The sequence below is a fragment of the Crocodylus siamensis genome, chromosome 1 (genome assembly GCF_052110815.1).
Source record: "Crocodylus siamensis isolate JL-2025a chromosome 1, ASM5211081v1, whole genome shotgun sequence".
NCBI lineage: Eukaryota > Metazoa > Chordata > Crocodylia > Crocodylidae > Crocodylus > Crocodylus siamensis.
In genome coordinates, this window is record NC_143395.1 from 397420757 (window position 1) to 397439006 (window position 18250).

The 18250-nt window shown below is 48.6% G+C and overlaps 1 protein-coding gene across 1 annotated transcript in view; it reads left to right on the plus strand.

Moving 5' to 3' along the window:
• LOC149875268 (uncharacterized) overlaps positions 1-17997 on the plus strand; it is a 101767-nt gene extending 83770 nt beyond the window's left edge. Inside the window, exons 3-4 of the mRNA XM_090053708.1 lie at positions 16527-16698; positions 17245-17997. Coding sequence (XP_089909834.1) covers positions 16527-16698; positions 17245-17997 — 925 coding nt within the window. The remainder of the gene's footprint in view (positions 1-16526; positions 16699-17244) is intronic.
• The last annotated feature ends 253 nt before the right edge of the window (positions 17998-18250 follow it).

Below are 18250 nucleotides of genomic sequence, written 5' to 3' on the forward strand. Positions count from 1 at the left end.
CACACCCTGAGGGTCCCCTTGGGCTCTGCAGCCCTCCCCCGGCACCTCAGAGATGGCCACCCAGGCAGAGCCCATGGTTCTGGGCTCCACGCAGACAGAACCTCTGGCTCTTGGCTGCAGGGGATGCCTGTCCCTTTTTTAGGCTCTGGGGCCCGGGGGCCCACCTCCCCTTGTGGGGTCTGCTCCCTTTTGGGGTCTCTGGTGTGCCAACTGGAGGAGCTCCAGGCCACGTCCAGAGATTGTGTGCTGTCAGGGACTGTGAGCTGGAGATAGACACCTACTGCCAGGCCCTTCTCCCCCAGGAGGCAGAGGGTAGAACACAGTCTCCCTCCAGGACAAAGGAGGACTCTGGGACCTCCTACTCTGTACAGTCAGGGGCATGGACCAAGGTGGTCAAGGGCCCTAAGGCCTGCCGCACCAAGGCCCCTGCCCTGCCCGAGTTTAGCAACAGGTACACACCTCTTGCTGCTCCAGCAGAGCCTGCTGAGTTGCCAGCTCCCACAGGCAACACAGGCTCAACTGCAACTACTGCCCCCACTCTCCCCCAGACAAAATGGAAGGTGTTTGTTGTGGGAGACTCCATCCTGAGGGGGACTGAGCGGGTAATCTGCCACCCCGACCCCCTAGTCCGGGAAGTGTGCTGCTTCCTGGGGGCCCACATTTGGGACATTTTAGAGAGGATCCTTCAGCCCACAGACCACTATCCCATGCTCCTTATTCATGTGGGCACCAATGACACAGCTCGGAGCTCTCCCAGCCCAGGTCATGGGGTGCTACAGGGATTTGGGAGTGGGGCTAAAGGGTCTGGGGGCATAGGTGGTATTTTCTTCAATCCTCCCAGTCTCGGGGTACGGGCTGTGGAGGGAGAGGAGGATCCACATAGTGAACCAAAGACTGTGGCGCTGGTGTCATGGGGAAGGCTTTGGCTTCCATGACCACAGCCCGCTCTTTGGTGAGAGAGGCAGTGAGCGGCTGAGAAGAGATGGCCTCTACCTCTCTCCCCTTGGGAGGAGGCTTTTCTCAGCCAGACTGGCTGACCTGCTCCACCAGGCTTTAAACTAAGACCGATGGGGGATGGGGAGACTACTGCCACTGCTGGCCCACTAAGCAACCCTTGAAAAGCCAGCAGGCCAAGGAACTTAAGGGAGAACACCCCTGCCCCAGCCCTGGTACAATCTGTCGGCAAGGCAAGAGCCACCAAGGGGACACTTGCCCGCCTGTACACAAATGCCAGGAGCTTGCGGAATAAGCAGGAGAAGCTCATCCTCCTGCTTAATACAAATAATTATGATGTCATAGGGATAAAGGGGCTGCACAGTCCGGTGGGTGGAGAATTGGCTGGAGGGTCGCACCCAGAGAGTCGTGGTGGATGGGTCGGTTTTGACCTGGAGGGGTGTGGGCAGTGGGGTCCCGCAGGGCTCGGTCCTTGGACCGATACTCTTTAATGTCTTCATCAGCGACTTAGATGAGGGAGTGAAATGTACTCTGTCCAAGTTTGCAGATGACACTAAGCTATGGGGCGAAGTGGACACGCCGGAGGGCAGGGAGCAGCTGCAAGCAGACCTGGACAGGTTAGACAAGTGGGCAGAAAACAACAGAATGCAGTTCAACAAGGAGAAATGCAAAGTGCTGCATCTAGGGAGGAAAAATGTCCAGCACACCTACAGCCTAGGAAATGACCTGCTGGGTGGCACGGAAGTGGAAAGGGATCTTGGAGTCCTAGTGGACTCCAAGATGAACATGAGTCGGCAGTGTGACGAAACCATCAGAAAAGCCAATGGCACTTTATCGTGCATCAGCAGATGCATGACAAATAGGTCCAAGGAGGTGATACTTCCCCTCTATCGGGCGCTGGTCAGACCGCAGCTGGAGTACTGCGTGCAATTCTGGGCGCCGCACTTCACGAAGGATGCGGATAACCTGGAGAGGGTCCTGAGAAGGGCCACTCATATGGTTAAGGGCCTGCAGGCCAAGCCCTACGAGGAGAGACTAGAGAAACTGGACCTTTTCAGCCTCCACAAGAGAAGGTTGAGAGGCGACCTGGTGGCTGCCTATAAGTTCATCGGGGGGCACAGAAGGGAATTGGTGAGTATTTATTCACCAAGGCCCCCCCGGGGGTTACAAGAAATAATGGCCACAAGCTAGAAGAGAGCAGATTTAGATTGGATATTAGGAGAAACTTCTTCACAGTTTGAGTGGCCAAGGTCTGGAACGGGCTCCCAAGGGAGGTGGTGCTCTCCCCTACCCTGGGGGTCTTCAAGCGAAGGCTAGATGTGTATCTAGCTGGGGTAATGTAGGCCCAGCACTCTTTCCTGCTTATGCAGGGGGTCGGACTTGATGATCTATTGAGGTCCCTTCCGACCCTAGCATCTATGAATCTATGAATCTATGGAGACCTGGTGGGATTCCACCCATGACTGGACCACGGGTATAGATGGCTATACCCTGTACAGGAGGGATTGTGTAGATAAAAGGGGTGGGGGTGTAGCTTTCTATGTTAAGGAAAGCCACGCGTCCCTGCAAGCTGATATTGGTGACCAGGGTGGATGACTGGAGACCCTCTGGGTTAAAATCCATGGGGAACATGGCACAGGGGACACAACGGTGGGAGTCTACTACAGACCTCTCATCCAAAGTCAAGAGCTTGACCAGGAGTTCACCCAGGAACTGGCACATGCTCCAGGACCATGGTTGTCATGGGTGACTTGAATTACCCAGACATCTTGTGGGAGGATCATTCATCAAAATCCGAGCAGTCACAAAGCTTCCTCTCATGTGTGGATGACCTCTACCTGACTCAAGAAGTCTATGGGCCAATGAGAGGTAAAGCTCTGCTCGACCTGGTACTGGCTACTGGGGATGACCTAATCGGAAACCTAGTGATTGATGGGAAGCTGGGTGAGAGCGACCATGAGCTCATAACCTTCACCATCTGCCATAAAGCTGGCAAGTCAGTCAGCAATGCAGAAGTCCTTGACTTCAGGAAAGCCGACATTGACAAGCTCAGGAGGCTGGTCAGTAAGGCTGTAAGGGACCCCAGGGAGAGGGGTGCTCTCTTGCAGGAAAGGCAGCAAGAAGGCAAAGCAGCCCCCCTGGCTCTCCAGGGACCTATCAGACCTCCTGAGGCTAAAAAGAAAGGCCTACAAAGGATGGAGGATAGGATTCACCTCCAAGGAGGATCATTCTGCACTGGTTCAGTGCTGCAGGGAGTAAACCAGGAAAGCCAACGCTGCAATGGAATTCCAACTGGCTTCGAGCACCAAGGACAATAAAATCAGGTATGAGGGGAGCCGGAGGAAAAACAAGGGCAACATTGGCTCCTGCTGAACCAGATGGGGCAACTGACAACTGACGCCCAGCAAAAAGCCAACCTATTAAATGGGTACTTCGCATTTGTCTTTCATCAGTCCCATAGGACGCCCATGCCCACCAAGGGACAGAGCGGTCCAGGTGAGGGAGATCCCCTGCTCTCCATTAATGCTGACCTCGTGAAGGAACACCTTGAGAAGCTGGATACCTTCAAGTCAGCCGGTCCTGACAATCTACACTCCAGGGTACTCAAGGAGCTGACATGGATCTTTGAAAACTCCTGGTGCTCTGGTGTAGTGCCTGAAGACTGGAAGAAGGCCAATCTTCAAGAAAGGGAGGAAAGTGGATTCGGCTAACTATAGGCTCATCAGCCTGACTTCTATCTCGGGTACGATCTTAGCAAAGTTTATTAAAGAGGCCATCCTTAATGGACTGGCCAACACCAACATCCTAAGGGATAGCCAGCATGGGTTTGTTGCAGGTAGGTCTTGCTTGATCAATCTCATTTCCTTCTACGACCAGGTGACCTATCACCTGGACAAGGTAGAAGAGATTGATGTCATATATCTTGACTTCAAAAAAGCCTTCCATCTGGTATCCCGTGATCACATCTTGGTGAAACTGGCCAGTTGTGGCCTTGGGTCCACCATGATCCACTGGCTGGTAAATTGGCTCCATGGTTGGACCTAGAGGGTAGTAATTGATGGAAGTCAATTGTCATGGTGCCCTGTGACCAGTGGGATCCCCCAGGGCTCTGTCCTTGGACCCATATTGTTCAACATCTTCATTAATGATGTGGACATTGGAGTAAGAAGCGGACTGGCCAAGTTTGCCAATGACACCAAACTTTGGGGAAAAGCATCCACGCCAGAAGTGACCAAAACGCTGGCTTGCATCCATAGATGCTTCTCAAGCAAATCCCGGGATGTCATTTTCCCCTTGTACTCAGCCTTGGTGAGGCCGCAGCTGCAGTACTGCATACAGTTTTGGGCTCCACAATTCAAAAAGGATGTGGAGAAGCTTGAGAGAGTCCAGAGAAGAGCCCTGTGCATTATCAGAGGTCAGGAAAACAGATCTTACGATGGCAGGCTGAGAGCCATGGGACTCTTTAGCCTGGAAAAGCGCAAGCTCAGGGGTGATCTGATGGCCACCTATAAGTTTATCGGGGTGACCACCAGTATCTGGGGAACGTCTGTTCACCAGAGCGCCCCAAGGGATGATGATGTTGAATGGTCATAAACTACTGCAAGACCAATTCAGGCTGGACGTAAGGAACACTTTCTTTACTGTCTGAGCCCCCAAGGTGTGGAATAGCCTGCCATCGGAGGTGATTCAAGCACCTACATTGAACACATTCAAGAGTAAATTGGATGCTTTTCTTGCTGGGATCTTATGACCCCAGCTGACTTCCTGCCCTTCAGGTGGGGGGCGGGACTCGATGATCTTCTGAGGTCCCTTCCAGCCCTAATGTCTATGAAATCTATGAAATCTATGAAGTCTGACTGCAACAGCCAGGGAATATGAGGGAGAATAGGGGATACTCTGTTTACCAGGGCACCCTTTGGGTTTACTAGAAATAATAGGCACAAACTAAAGGAGAATAGATTTAGATTGGATATCAGGAAAAAATTCTTTATGGTGAGGTTTGTTATAGAGTTGTATATACCAATTCTTTTAAAATACAAACTATAGTTTATGTGAGTAAGCTTGAAGTAATAAGGCACGGTCTACAAATATAACAAGCAATCCTTAGACTAGCTGGGTGCCCTCCATGGCAGGGTTCCCACTGCCAATGTACCACTACAGGAAAGGAGGTGGGGGAAAAGAAAAGGAGAGAGAGACCTCAAAGACTCCTAAGCCCCTCAGCTATCACCCAGGAGTAGCTCAAGTGTTGCCCCTTCACAACCCTGGGAGTCCCTCTCCGTTGGGACCCTCTCTCCAGGATAACTTACTACTCCACAGTCCTGCAGGGTTGCCTCCTGTTCTACAGGTTGAGCTCTGTTCCCCACCGGGCTTTCCTGCCACCCATCTCCACTGCCACTGGCCTGACTTAGGGCCACATACACCACTGTGTGTAGTGGGCACTTCGTCTTGTGCTAGGTGTTGGAGGCCCGGGAAGCTTTGTGCACCACTGGGGCTCGGTCTTCTCCCAGACCCTCTGTGCAGCATCATCTTCACTGAGCTGCTGCCCCATGCAAGCAGCTGTAGACTCGAGCCACTTCAAGGAGCTCCCAGGGTCTCTCACCCTCTGTGCAGCGCTTCCTGCAGTGAGCTCCTGGCCTCATGCGGAGGTTGGGGGACTGAGCTGCCCAAGTGACTTGAGAGATCCTGCTCCATGCACCAGCCTGTGCACCATGTCTCTGGCCACACACCAAAGGTTGCAGACCCGAGCCACCTCATGCAACTCCCAGGGTCTGAATGCCATGCACTATGCTGTGCACTGAGAGCCTAACTGCTGGAGCCACCCACAGCTCCCTGCTGATGGAAGTCTTCAGGGGCTCTCCTGGGTTACTGTTTTGCTCTGCTGAGCAGCAATCCTGTGCTCTTCTAAGCCCCGCTCTTCTCTCTTCTCTGTCCCCGACACATCTCCCTCATGCTGGGCATGCAGCTCTTTTTATACTCTCCAGGGCTCTGCCCCTGAAGTCTTCCAGATCTGACAGTGTTGTAGTCTACAATCAGGTCCAAGGGAGCTCCTCTCCCCCTCCCCTCAGGAAAGGGGTGTGACTGCACTTCTCTTGCTGCCTCTTGATTGTTGGATGGGATCGACCAATCAAAACAGCAGAATCTCAAGCCTGAGACTCAACCCAAGCTCTGCTATATCTATATAACCCTTAACAATCCTAATAACCACACAGATAAACAGATCTTATTTTACTATTTCAAGAGAATTCTTAACGATCGTAATAAACACACACACACTCACAAGTGTCTGGGGAGGGTGATACAGGTGCCTTTCACCTGTACCAGGGGGCTCAGATCCCTGTACCCACACCCAGAGGAGAGAGGTGATAGTTATACAAACAAGAGTGTTGTGAGTCGCTACTTATGTACACAGTATACCCAGGGGAGAAAGTCTGGGGAGCTGACTCAAGCAACCCTCAGCTGTAGATCACCAGGGGTATGATATAGAAGTATGCTGGAGTCAAATGGTGTGGACCTCCGTTAGGCTATCTGGATCAATGGCCTCCCTTGAGGCCTCCCTCTATTGCTGGCCTGGTCCTGCAGAACACAACATAGCCCAAGCAACACACCAAACATTCAGCAGACATGACACCGCACCAATCATCCACAAAGTGACCTTCACTACTTCCATACACAAATACTACCTTTTTGTCTCAGACACCTCTCACTCTCCTTTCACAGAACACCACCTGCTTTCTGTCAATCAAACCCCCCGCCTTTATATAAGAGTAGTGTGCACAGCATGCCAGGGCTCTGCACATGACCCTGATGTTTCCACTGGATACTATTCCCCAGTGGCTTCTAGGTGTAACTGTGCATGCTCCTAGTCCAGAGGTCAGAGAAGGTTCATCTCCTGACTTCCTTACAGGAGCTAGGTGGCAATACCATGGGCTCAGAAACATTTTGGCTCCAACATGGCAACACTTCAGCACCTTACTTGCACCACCCTGGCAGCTCAGGAGTCAGCTGGGTACTCCCCTGCAGCCATCCAGACCAGGAACTCCTTCTCCTGCTGCTTGCAGAGCCAGAATGACTGACTGGGCTCAGGCACTGGCTTTATGTGCCGCCTCAGCCCACCCCATCTGGTTATGTAACCATGCAGGCACTCACATATGTTTCACTTCTGTGCCTTCCTTGCCTGCTTTCACTGCTAGGGCTTAGCTCCACTGTCTGCAGCCCTTTGCTTCTGGGAAGCCTCCCTGTCTGCTTTGGTGCAGTTTGCTTAATTATCTTTCCTCCCTGGAGTTCACCTCTGCCTGTAGCTAGCAGCCTGTCTAGTTGTGGACAGCCAGCTCATTAGTGGTTAGCCAGCTTCCTAATTGCCAGCCCTCCTTGATCCAGACCATCTGCTACAGCTTTCTTTTGTAGTAACAGGAGCCTGCTGGCTCCCTGTTCCACCTAAGATCAGGATCCTGGGGCCCCCCATGTACCAGAAATATGGCATGATGGGATCTGATGCTTGATCCCAAAGCCATGCTTCCTGCCATGCATGTGTGCATAGAAGGGAGCATGATTGTCTGGATCACACACTATCATCATGCTTCAGGGAGCAAGTACTTCTGCATCCATCCATCATGGACACAGCTGGGCAACAGAGGTAAAGCATCAGGGAAAAAGCTGTATTTTGAGAAGGCCTTCCACTGCAGGTCCATAATGGGCCAGGGATTCCTATTGTGGATTGGTTCCTCACACCTATACAAGGCATGCACAGGAAACAGGAAGCTGTGTGAGCAACAAGGCTCCTGCTGCCTTCAGACTGCCTGCTGTCTCTGTGTCCCTACCTGACATTCTGCTGTCAACTCTGCCCACACTCTGACCACTGCCTCTGCCTCTCAATTTGGCTTCCTTTGAAGCTCTGATCTCCAAATACCTGACACAGCTTGCTCCCTTGTCTGTATACTGCCTGTTGATTTGGCTTGTCTGCATCTGACCCTCTGGTTACAACCCAGATATCACTCTGACCACTGATTTCTGGCTCATGCTTACCACTAGGCAGACTGCCCATGCCTCAGCTCTTGACATTGGCACTTACAAACCTGTGTAACTGAACCTTATAGCACTTATGCACACTTTCAATTCCATTTCTATGAGTGGAGGATTAGGATTATCCTGTGCATATATATGAAAGAAGTAAAATAGTGACAGAGGACCATCTACTTTTAGTTCAATTGTCTATTGGCTAGGACACTTGCCCAGGGAGCAGGAGGTCAACATCCTAAAGGCATCTCTACCCATTATATTTATGATGATGATGATGACAGCCAGGGGTCTCAAGCTAGCTCTGGTGTGGTCTTAGGGCTGGGACTGATGATCTGATTGACAATTGCCCCCAGTTCTAGGATAGCCTCTGGTAACCCTGTGAGCACTCAGCTTTCAACTTCAGTTCCTCCTACACTGGCAAGTAGAAAAGATGCAATTGGGATCTGATCACTGCCTGGTCCTAAAATTGTATCTCCTGTCATGCATGAGATCCCATGGCATACAATCCTTCTAGGAGCACAACATTCCTTCTTCATCCAGAGGAAGCTTGAAGTAACACCTGCTTCCTACCAATATGTTCCATCCTCTAGGCCAATGAGAGCCAAACTTTTTGGCAGGTGTGCCACAAATTAAGCCCCACACTCTTCCTGAGTGCCACTCTGATTGCCTTCCTTTGCCCAATCTGCTGTTCTGCTTTTACTGCCTCCCTTAGCTGCTGCTATGCTGAATTCCCTTTCTTCTATTTGCTGCATGCCACACAGAGGCTTCCCATGTTGGCACCTCTGCCACAAGTTGGCTACTCCTGCACAAGTTGGTTACTCTTGCACTAGGAGGTCCTGTGTTAAACATTCTTCAGAATGCTCTTCATATCTCCTCTTGAAGCTGGACCATTCCACCGTGCATGTAATATCCACTGGATAAAAAAAAGACAGTAATAGGGGTGGTAGGGGATAGAGGGAAGCAGCAGAGGCCCAAGCAGGATGTCCCCTTACCCCACATCTTGCAGAATAGGATCATTCTAACTTAGACACACATCTTCTGTATTATTCAGCTTTCTCGTTTGATTTCTGAAAGCATCTAATGTTCATTCTTTAAATGTTGCTCTTCATTTCCTCCCCCCACTTTTTATGCTTTGTAATGATCTGTTGAATCCTCCACCTTGTGAACCTTTCATTTATTATTCTATGATTTTTTTTTATTGCATTTCTATGTTTCCTGATTAACATATGAAGGATTTTTTTTTTGTTTCTCTGTTTATTTATTTAGTTATCCATAGGCAAGTTACTTTATTCTATTTGAAAATGTCTTAAATAGCCCTCATGGATGAGTTATTAAGCACTAATTGTTTCCATTCTGATTTTTCTTCCAATATCTCATAAGGACTATATTTTATCTAACAGTCTCAATAACTTACATCCAGCCTATACTTAGCCACCAAAAAACAAACAAACAAAAAAAAGAATCCCCCATCTCGTGTTGCACACCTGCTAATAAAACTTTCCACTTAGCTGCCAAATTTAGTATCAGCAGGATGACACCCTAAATGCTAAGCAGGTTATGTGTTTGGCACAGACACTGCTGCATACTATTGCTGTGTCTCTGCTAGAGATTAAATCTAAAGAGTGTCCTGCAAGGACAGGACCTTTCCTTGGTGCTGAAAATAAGAATATTCTGAAATAACAAGATTAATAGTTCGATCCTCCTCCTATGTTACCATAGACGAAGTGTAACAGGTGTAAGATTAGAATCAGGTTTGAGTGCTTTGCCTTTGTAACATACCAAGTTACTGGCTCACAATGAGACAGAAGGCAGACATTTTCTGTGAAAGAGAGTCATCTCAGATGGCATTATATTAACATATTGCCTGCATCATACAGAATTGTGTATAGTTCATTTCACACTTCCAAATACTTTATAGAAAAAGTCCTAAATCCTGTTGAAAATCAACTAGGACAACTAGGGCTAAATACAAAGCCTTGGATTGATACACAGTTTGTTTTCTGTCTGAAGTTTCTCCAGAACTATGTGTTCCCCACTGTGCAAATTTATTAGTATCAGCCTTTGGGATTTGTTTGTTTCCCTTGCAGTTTATGCTGCCGGCTCTCCTTTGGCTGTGCCATCTGTTGTTCTTCTTTTTTCTTTCTTACACTGTTTTCTTTTTTCTCTGGGTCCTCCATTTCATGCTAGATTAACCACTGTTCTCTCTAGAAACTTTCAGTTGAAAAGCTCAGTATTGGGAAATCCAGCCATTCAAAATCATGAACCAGCTTCAAAAAAAAAAAAAAACAAAAATCAAGAAAATAGCTTAAACATCATGAGGGTTTGTTTTTTCTTTACCATAATATGATGTTCTTTTTTATTTATGATCTGACTCTAGATTTTTTGGATAGCTCTATCTAATGTATGTGGATATTTCATTTTAAAAAACAAATAAGCAAACAAAACAGCAAAAACAACCCCCCCATTAATTAGATTTTTTCCCCAAAATCTCATACTTATACTATAAACTTACAATTTTAAGGCTCTGAATTCTTAGTGATTCTGCTTTTTTCTTAGATAATACAGGCAACGTTGATTATAAGGAATTTTAACAAGAAGAAATGTTTCCTTTGTGATAACTGTTGGTAGGAAATGACATTTGAAAGGAATTTAGATTGAGTGCTGGTTGTAGTCAGTCTTCTGGTCTACAGCTGGAATTGCATCCTTTGTGCTTTGTGTTTTGACTGAATTACAATGTGTTATATAAGTTAAGTCCCAACCATTTAAGAAATTTACCAATGGAAGGAACACTGACACCATGTGTGATGGCTCATCTACAGTATACTACCTGCTTATGTATTCTATTATTCTGTTTTGGGTTTGCATATAGTCAGTAAGGTGGCTTCATGACTAGCGATTCAAGTAAGTGCGAGAAAACAAAGAACTATCTTAGCATGAAGACAAGGAATAAAAAAGTACTCATCTAATCTAGCCACATATATTAAATCTGTTGTATTTTCAATATCTTTTTTTTACTCCTAGAAATCTTCAATTCTGGTAGGGCTGAATTCCTTATTTGCAGCTGTACTTCTATACTGAACATACTGATTTTTTTTTAGAAGAATATTATTGCAAAATACTTGGCAACCCATTAATCGTACCATTGTAGGCATGTCTACGTGTGCACATTTATTACTCAGTAACCAAAATTACTATACAGTACAGGCACTGGCTACACATGCATGCCCATACTGCACAGTAAATATAGTGATTTATACCCAATTAGTTACTGTGCAGTATCCCATGTATAGATGCATTCCTGCACAGCAACCCAGAGGGCCTCCCTGCTGGGTCTCCCCAGCCCCTAGTGGGCCCACCTGAGCCCAACCTGAGGGCTTCTGGCTGGCCACCTCTCCTGGCTTCAATTTGGGACTAAAGTTAGCCATGTGACGAGAGGCTGGAGCTCCCCTCAGTGGCCACAGGGGCATATAGCAGGCTGCTCTGACCTGGGACAAAATTTAGCCCCAGGTTGTCTGCATGTGTAGACAGTGGCCTGTTCCCACTTGTTGTGCAATAATTTACTGTGCAGTAAATTTAAGCCATCATAAATGCACATGTAGACACCTTGCAAGTAGTAGTTCCAAATACAGATGATATATTAGGGTGAGATTGGCCTTACCCATACAGAACATGAAGGAGATGGTGGAAGTGCTATGGAATACTAACTATGCAATATTTACCAAGAATTATTTCTTCATGTGGGATTGTTTTCCCTATGGGGGCACACGGTTGAAGTGAGTTGGTGTGGAATCAATCTCATCTTTTCCACAGGTAGAAAAATGCATTTATTGAACTGTTTTCTTTCCCCTGTTGGAAAGAGGAGGGGATGATGCATTAAGTGTGAGTATTTAAAAACCAAATAGAGCTATTGTGTCAAACTAGTCGCACTAGCTGTATAATGTAAGCTGTGCTGCAGTGCAAATTATCATCAGCTACCTTTCAGAGAATGGCAAGCAGCTGATAAAGCCCTCAGAGGAGTTTACCATTCCTCTGCCTATCCATCTGTCCTACCTTCTCTGGCTTTTGGAGAAACAGCTGTCTTTAAACATTATACAGTATTTCCATGCCAAAGGAATGCACGAGGTACTGAACCAAGTATTGTCTTATATATACCCTAAAAGTGATAAATCTTCAATTTGGTTTTTAAGACATACATTCCTTTATTCAACAGGTTGAACCATAAGTAGTAACTATAGTATGTAGATTACTTCCTGTTGTTTTAGTTGTTAAGTAGCTGATGGATCCCGGTGGACAAGGGAATATGTTTGTCCTGGAGTTTGTGATAGTATCACATTAATCAAAGATTTTAAATTAAATATGGTATTCACAAGTAAGAGATAATAGTAGTGTGGTTCTATTTTAAGAAGACATAATCTAGTTTTCAGAGGGTGTATCTATATGTGCATATTAAAGTGGTTAAATGATTCTGGCACACTTCATTCCAGAGTTTATTGCTCCTGGGTGCCATGTTTGCATGCGTGCCTGGGACTGCAGCATGTTGAGCTGGGATGGAGCTGCCTCAGCTGGCAGGTGACCGGGGGGGGGGGGGGGGTCAGCCTGCCAGCCCAAGCCTACTCTTATTTGGCTCAACATACTGTGGAAAGGCTGGGTGGAGCATGAAGGTGCTTCAGTGTGGGGTTAACCAGCAGGCAGCCAGACCTGTCAGTGTCTACATATGTGTTGTAGCAGAGTAAATAACACTGCTGTAGAATAGTACTTTTGTCTGGCAGTACTATCCTACAGCAGAGTTAATTAATTTACTCTGTCCTAATAGCACTGCACATGTAAATGTTGACGTTTTACTACGGCGCTTCACAGTAAGTGCCTCACGTAGATGTGCCCAGAATGGATAAAAGTCAAGGCTGATAGAATACTTTATCCTTGGAAGAAAATGAGAGTACTGAAAGTGAAATGACACACCTTTTATCATTGCTGTAATACGATTTTTTTAATTGCTAGTAGTATTTTAAATTGATATTTTCCAAATAGTTGATTTCACAGATAAGAGGACCTGTACAGCATATACATGGGAGAGTGGGTGAGCAATACCCAGAAAGTATTATATATAGACACATTAAACATATTACTACATAACTGGGATCTGAGAATGTAGAGATAGCAAGAATCTGGATCCTTTCTTCTAATAGAAAGGTGTAACAGAGAAGTTGTAATCTCAGAAAAAGTGAAAGTACTAGCTGCCTTTTCAGCACTAAGCAGAAGCAGATCAATCCAGTGACTACATTTTTATATAAGGCACCATAGGGTAACTTACATTATTTACTGAGGGATGCACTTCATCCAAGTAGTTAGTGCACTTGGACACGTTAGTGCATGTAGAGTGGGCTGCTCTTTCTTTTAAGAGAAAATGAGTGGCCATCAGATAAGAGTAGTAAATTACCTTCATCTCCTTTTAATTACAAATGTACAGTTCCTGCAGACAGACTTTGAACAGAATGGATTTTAATAGCAAAGCAGCACTATTATGGCTTGCATGTAGAAAATAACAGCTACAATTACTCTTACCCTGGAAATCTACACTGTCTGTCCTCAAGCAAAAATATAGATTTTTACCTTTCCAATATAGTATTATTTTCCTTTTCACATTTTTTTTACTGGACATTAACTCCTTCTTGACAATTGATATAAATACTCAGCATTTAGCCCTTTTATTGTCAGGGCACTTCACTAACACTTGCTTATAGATTTCATAGATTTCATAGACATTAGCGTTGGAAGGGACCTCGGAAGATCATTGAGTCCAGCCCCATTCCCCAGGGGCAGGAAGTCAGCAGGGGTCATAGTTTCATAGTTTCTAGGGTCAGAAGGGACCTGAGCAGGTCATCAAACCAACCCCCTGTCATAGCAGGAAAGAGTACTGGGGTCAAACGACCCCAGCAAGGTGTTTGTCTAGCCTTGTCTTCAAGACCCCCAGGGTAGGGGCCAGCACCACTTCTCTTGGAAGATGGTTCCAGATCCTAGCCACCCTGACCATGAAGTAGCGCCTCCTGATGTCTAATCTGAATTTACCCTCTGCCAGCTTGTGACCGTTATTTCTAGTCACTCCTGGTAGCACTCGGGGGAACAGGGACTCCCCCAGTGCCTGCTGGTCCCCTCTGACTAGTTTGTAACAGGCCACTAGATCCCCCCTCAGCCTTCTCTTGTGGAGGCTGAACTGGTTCAGATCCCTGAGCCTCTCCTCATATGGCCTCATATGGCTCTGCTGCCCCCGATCATGTGAGTGGCCCTCCTCTGGACCCTCTCCATGTTGTTCACATCACTCTTGAAGTGTGGCGCCCAGAACTGGATGCAGTACTCCAGCTGCAGCCTGAACAATGTCACATAGAGCGGGAGTATCACCTCCTTGGACCTGCTTGAGATGCATCTGTGGATGCATGACAAGGTGCAGTTGCCCTTCCTGACTGCATCCCCACACTGCCGGTCCATGTTCATCTTGGCATCAGTGATGACTCCAAGATCCTTTTCTTCCTCTGCACTGATGAGAAGGGAGTTACCCAGCCTGTAGGTATGCTGCTGGTTCTTCCTCCCCAGGTGCAGCACCTTGCACTTCTCAGTGTTGAATCCCATCCTATTCTTATCTGCCCACCCCTGTAACCTGTCTAGGTCTGATTGTAGCCTATTCCTCCCTTCTAGTGTGCCCATATCTCCCGCTCCCCCCCAACACACATATCTTAGTGTCATCAGAAAATTTGAACAGGGTGCTTTTTACCCCCTCGTCCAAGTCACTGATGAAGATGTGAACAGTGCGGGCCCGAGGACTGAGTCCTGTGGAACCCCACTGCCCACATCCCACTGCCCCGTGCTGGGGTCATAGGATCCCAGCAAGATAAACATCCAAATTTCTCTTGAAGCTGTTCAAAGTAGGTGCTTGAACCACCTCTGGTGGCAGTCTATTCCATACCTTGGGGGCTTGGGCTGTAAAGTTTTTTCTCATGTCCAGCCTGAAACCATCCTGAAGGACTTTGTGACCATTTGACCTTGTCATCCCCTGGGGCGCTCTGGTGAACAGACCTTCTCTCAGATCCTGATAAGTACCCCTGATAAACTTATAGGTGGCCACCGGATCACCCCTGAGCCTGTGCTTTTCCAGGCTGAAGAGTCCCATAGCTCTCAGCCTCTCATCATAAGGTCTGTTTTCCTGACCTCTGATCATATGTGTGGCTCTCCTCTGTACTCTCTCAAGCTTCTCCATGTCCTTTTTGAATTGTGGAGCCCAAAACTGGATGCAGTACTCCAGCTGCAGCCTCACCAAGGCTGAGCACAATGGGAGAATGACATCCTGGGATCACTTGATTTATATGGTACATAAAGTATACTTGCCTATTACATTCATGCAAAGAACTGCATGTCTTATACAGTGATAACCTGAAATAAAAATGCTAATGAATGACATCTAGAAAGAACGCCAAATGTCATTTTCAAGTATCTTTCTCGGATAGTTCACTTAGCAGCACTGTTTAACTACTGCCTTTTGATTAGCAAGGCGAGGTCCAAAAGGGATCTCCACAATCAATTCTCTGCATGACTGGCTTCCAAGTCTGATTTCAAACAGGACAAGAAGGTAAACACACAGGCAACTGAGTAGCCACACAACTATTCAGAAAAATTCTAACAACTCCTGGCTGAGAACTGGCTGAGCTTATAGCAGGGCCACTGGCAAAACTGTTTAAAGAGCTGTGAAACTTGGGAGTGGTTCTGGATGACTGGAAGAGGGCCAATGTGGTATCTATCTTCAAGAAAACAAATAGGGATGAGCCTACAAACTACAGACCAGTCAGTCTGACTTTGGTCTTGGGAAGAAGTTTTGAAACTTTTTTTAAGGAGGCCATCAATTATAAGCTGGTAACTGGTGGGGTATTAAGAAGTAACCAGCATGGCTTTGTCAAGTCATCCATGGCTTTTCGGATGAACATCTTGCCGGGGTCGTTTGACCCCAGTACTCTTTCCTGCCATGGCAGGGGCTCAGACTTGAAGATCTGCTCAGGTCCCTTCTGACCCTACCAACATGAAACTATAAGAGTAGATCATGCCTGACAAACCTGGTGTCCTTCTATGACCAGGTAACTAACCATCTGGATGAGGGACATGAGGTTGATGTCATTTACTTCGACTTCAGTAAAGCCTTTGATTCTATTTCCCATGAGATTCTCTCAGCTAAATTGGAGGGTACTGGGCTGAACCAGTCTACAATGAGGTGGGTGGACAACTGGCTTAGTGGCTGATAGTGACCAAGAGTTGTAATCGATGGGGTGGCCTCATCCTGGAGGGCTGTCTCCAGTGGTGTCCCCCAGGGACCTGTGCTTGGACTTGTGCTCTTTACCACATGTATTAATAATTTGGATGAGGGGGTGGAAAGCTCAATGGTTAAGTCTGTGGATGACACTAAGCTGTGGGGAAATGCAGGCACATCAGAGGATAGGGTAAGGATCCAAGATTGGTGGGTAAGGCAGCGGCGGGTAATTCAAACCGCCTCCTTTATAAACGGCGGTTTGACGTAGCTTCCGCCACTTGGAGGTCAGGAGCAGCGGGGAGAAGAGGGACTCAGGCGCACGTGTGTCCTTCCCACACGTGTGCCTCCTTTCTGGACCCGGAGCGGAGGAGAGTGCAGCAGTAGAAGCGGCGGCGGCGAGCGGAGCAGCTGAGGGGCCAGCAGCAGCTGATCCCCCTAAGGTAAGTGGGGCTGAGGGACTGAGGGGCCGGCGCAGCTGAGCCGGATCCGGAGGGGAAGCCCCCCGGGTCCCTCTTAGCTGAGCCGGTAGGGAGCCGCGCTCCCGAGCCGCGCGAACAGAGCGCGCAAACAGGCGCGGTCTGTAAGAGCGCGCCGGCGTTTGCGGCGGCGTTCGCGCCGGCGGGCGAGCAGGCGGGGCCCAGAGGCTGACCCCTGCTCTGCTAGTAAGGGCAGCAACTCCTGCGATGGTGTCGACACGGAGTTCTGCCAGGGCCCCTGCCCGGGGGGCGCGGCCTTCCCGGGGCTTGTCCGAGGCCTCCACCCAGACAGAGCCCTCGGGGGGGCTGCCGTCCTCCAACCCCCTGGCCTGCGGGAACTGCCTGGCAAGGTCTGGGGGGGCAGGGACTGGGGACTCCTGCACCTGTCCTGTAGGTATCCGCCTTAGGACCCTGGAGGAGCGGGTGCAGGAGCTCCTGGAGGAGGTTAGCAGGCTGAGGGGAATCCGTGAGGCAGAGGAGGAAATTGATAGGTATTTTCTTTCTCTGCAGGGTGATACAACAGAGGAGAGGGCAGACCGGGATGAGCCCTCCACCGCTGAGTGGCAGACAGTCTCCCGCGCCAGAGCTATTAACCATGTTGCGGCACCAGTTCCTCCTGTCCATCTGGAGAACAGATATGAGGTCCTGGCAGCCCTGGAGGAGGAGGGAGCAGTGGAAGATTCCAGGGAGGAGACTTTGTGCACACAATGTCCTGTGCGGGCGGCGGGAGTCAAGAGGCCTAAGAGGAGGAAGCGTCGCGTCATCGTGATTGGTGACTCCATCCTGAGAGGTACGGAGGGCCCCATCTGTCGCCAGGATCCCTCAGCACGTGAGGTATACTGCCTGCCCGGAGCGAAGATTCAGGATGTGAAGGGGATGCTCCAGTCCATCATCCAGCCCTCCGATTATTACCCCATGGTCCTTGTCCATGTGGGTACTAACGATGCGGCCAGGAGAGCCCCTGATCGCCTGATGGAGGACTACCATGCTCTGGGAGGCGTGCTGAGGGAGATGGGCGCACAGGCGGTCTTCTCTTCCATCCTGCCAGTGAGCGGACGCGGCAGACGTCACGAGATGTGCATTGCGGAGACCAACTGGAGGCTACAGGAATGGTGCTTCGAGGCGGGCTTTGGCTTCCTCAGCCATGACCGGCACATCGTGATGAGAGACATGCTGGGATGGGATGGGCTCCACCTTTCCCCTAAAGGTAAGCGTGTGTTCTCTTCCAGGTTGGTGAACCTCCTTCGGCGGGCTTTAAACTAGGCTCGTCGGGGGAGGGGGAAGATGAGGGCGGAGGAGACGATGAGATACCAGGCCCAGCAACAGCCAGCGAGCCCAGACCAATGGTCAAAACGGAGAAACAGGTAAGCGATAGGGGACGGGGCATTGCTGTGACTAGGGGGTCAGTGGGCACAACCGCTGAAGGCCTCAAATGCCTCTACACGAATGCTCGAAGTATGGGGAAGAAGCAGGAGGAACTCGCCCTCCTCCTAGCTGTCACCAGCCCTGACATAGT